This window comes from Argiope bruennichi, chromosome 1 (assembly GCF_947563725.1).
Source record: "Argiope bruennichi chromosome 1, qqArgBrue1.1, whole genome shotgun sequence".
NCBI classification, from domain to species: domain Eukaryota; kingdom Metazoa; phylum Arthropoda; class Arachnida; order Araneae; family Araneidae; genus Argiope; species Argiope bruennichi.
The window spans coordinates 35,692,550-35,695,582 of NC_079151.1; the positions used below are offsets into that span (position 1 = coordinate 35,692,550).

The window sequence follows — 3,033 nt, forward strand, 5'->3', positions numbered from 1 at the left end:
TTCAAATAAATTTCATGCAATAAAGATCATAGGTTAAATTTCTTTTTCTGCCTGAGTACGTGAATGTATTTAAATTGCTTCTTTTTCGTGAATGCTTTTTCACAAACTACACAGATATAAGACTTTTCTTTTTTTATGCGTACCTAAATGTCTTCTGAAATTAGATTTATCGCCGAATTTATTACCACAGACTTCACAAACCTAAGATTGTTCTTTCTTATGAATAAGCAAATGTATTCTTAAATTAGATAAATGTGAGAAAGGCTTTTTACAGACTTCACAGACATACGGCTTTTAATTCGAATGAACACTTAAATGTTTGGCTAAAGCGCCTCTTTGGGTGAACGCTTTACTACAAACTTCACAAACATAAGGCTGTTCTTTCGTATGAATGCGCAAATGTCTTCTTAAGTTAGATAATTGTGAGAAAGGCTTTTCACAGACTTCACAGACATAAGGCTTTTCCTTCGAATGAACACGTAAATGTTGCGCTAAAGCGCCTCTTTGGGTGAACGCTTTACTACAAACTTCACAGACATAAGGCTTTTCCTTCGAATGAACACGTAAATGTTCCGCTAAAGCACCTCTTTGGGTGAACGCTTTACTACAAACTTCACAAACATAAGGCTGTTGTTTCATATGAATGCGCAAATGTGTTCTTAAGTTAGATAATTGTGAAAAAGGCTTTTCACAGACTTCACAGACATAAGGCTTTTCCTTCGAATGAACTAGTAAATGTTTCGCTAAAGCACCTCTTTGGGTGAACGCTTTACTACAAACTTCACAAACATAAGGCTGTTCTTTCGTATGAATGCGCAAATGTGTTCTTAAGTTAGATAATTGTGAGAAAGGCTTTTCACAGACTTCACAGATATAAGGCTTTTCCTTCGAATGAACACGTAAATGTTCCGCTAAAGCACCTCTTTGGGTGAACGCTTTACTACAAACTTCACAAATATAAGGTTGTTCTTTCGTATGAATGCGCAAATGTACCTTTAAATTAGAGGTACGGGCGAATGCTTTATTACAGACTGCACAGACATAAGGTTTCTCTTTTGTATGGATACGGTAGTGTTGCCTTAATGTATTTCTGCTGTTCAATGCTTTACTACAGACTTCACATACATAAGGTTTATCTTTCATATGAACGTTTGTGTGTGCTTTTAAATGACTTCTTCGTTTGAACACTTTTCCACAAGTTTCGCATGCATGTGGTTTTAAAAATGAATGACAAGATAAATGCCTATTTGAAGCTTTTGTATTACTGCAGTTTAATCCACATAATTCACACTGAAATTTTAATTCTTTCAGAGGAACCGGCGAATGTTTCTTTAGTTCTTTCTCCATATTTAATTCTACTCCACACACATGAAATACGTAAATTTTTCCCGATATGAATACCAATAGATGATACCCAATTCCTCGTACTTTCCAATGAAAATATTTCGTCAAATTTTTTCGAATCTTAAATTTTTTATCTCAATGAAAAACTGAATGCTTTAATATGTCATTTTTATATATTGCATTATATTCTTCAGATTGAAATATCTATATCTCGTGATCTGAAAAACTTTGGTCTATACAGTCATTAGAACTTGTTCTTTGGCTAAATATAAAAAATCAGACATTCAATTGAATTCAATGATGATAATCCTAATTATTCAAAAATAGTTCTATCGCTCAATTCATTTTTTTTACCGCATTCCTTCTAAAAAGATTTCGATCAGTATTCTTTAAATTCTAAATAGTATAGTTCTCCATACGTCTTTTTTAATGACTATTAAAAATACAGCTTTTGATTTTTAAGATTAAAAAGAGGTTCGAATATTTACTTATTTAAAAAACCCTTACTTGTAACGACCCCTAACTTTTTCAAACTTGTAGAATTCGTGTTTTGACCTGTTATTAATCTTCAATGTAAACGCTGCGGGATATAATGGAACAAATTCTGTTATTCCAATTCGCTATCAAGCAGACCTTCTATGTGAAAATTTACGTTTCATATAATAATATCAGTTAACTGAGAACTTTTCTTCTTGTAACCGCAGAAATTCTTTGAGCAATTATTGTATGCAATTTCCGAAGCATAATAAGAGAAAAAATTTGTTTTGAATGATGATTTCATGGCGTCTCTCGGTATAATCTTTGCGAAGGTCGGGTTAATGGTAATTTTTACTGTGTCTATGTTTTTCACACATCTTTCGATCACAGACCTTATTTTATTTTAAGTCTTTGCATCAAATTAGTTTAAAACATCGTCTGTTATGTACTGGTTGTCCATTTTGTAGGATTCTAGCACTTAATATCTATATCGTTAGATAGATAGAATTACATATTCAGTCAGAAAAGTATTCTGTAAGAAGTAAAGAATTATATTTTTTGTTTTAGGCTTAATTAAAGTATTCTTAAAGATGGCCCAAATATCTATACAGTACGAGTTATAGAAGCTTTAAATATAACAATTTTAGAATATTCGATCTTCTGCCTTGAGGAAGAACCATATTTCAATACCCAGTTCTCTTGTCGGGCTATCGCTTATATCCTAAAAATAATGAAATTCTAAGTATTATGATTATATCGCTGCTGTGTTTTGAAAGATCAATATTTTTTTGCTGCAGTTTAAGATGAAAAACATTATATTGATTCAATTTGCTAAAATAAGGAGATTGTATAAAAATTTAGAATTCATAAGTTTTGAGAATCAGATTTATTGTATCAAATAAGATTAAATACCTTTCATTTAACTGTTTTTCGTACTAGAAATGAATGGTTTCGCTTATTTTTTTGTAGAAACAAATGATGGGGCTAGTGCTTGTGATGTTTCAATATATTGTAACTAGTTTCATAAAACACAATCCCTTTGCAATAATCGCCCATTCGAAATCGTATTTAAAATGAAGACAATCAAAGCGAACATCAAAATTCTAGACGATTAATTAGTGTTTTAACAACTAAATAAATATAATTACATGAGAATTTTTTTATATTTCTCAAAAGAATGAAATCTATTTGCTGAAAAAATGTAAAAATTAT

General features: G+C 31.1%; 1 protein-coding gene across 1 annotated transcript; it reads right to left on the reverse strand.

Annotated features, from left to right (window-relative positions):
* Positions 1-294: 294 nt before the first annotated feature.
* Positions 295-1,347, reverse strand: LOC129972349 (zinc finger protein 583-like). Its single transcript, XM_056086461.1, has one exon. It carries the CDS (start codon positions 1,345-1,347, stop codon positions 295-297), a length of 1,053 nt encoding a protein of 350 aa, XP_055942436.1.
* Positions 1,348-3,033: the final 1,686 nt, after the last annotated feature.

Bases quoted from the DNA above. Each gene is read 5' to 3' on its own strand.
- LOC129972349 (XM_056086461.1), bottom strand. From the start codon at position 1,347: ATGGAGAAAGAACTAAAGAAACATTCGCCGGTTCCTCTGAAAGAATTA.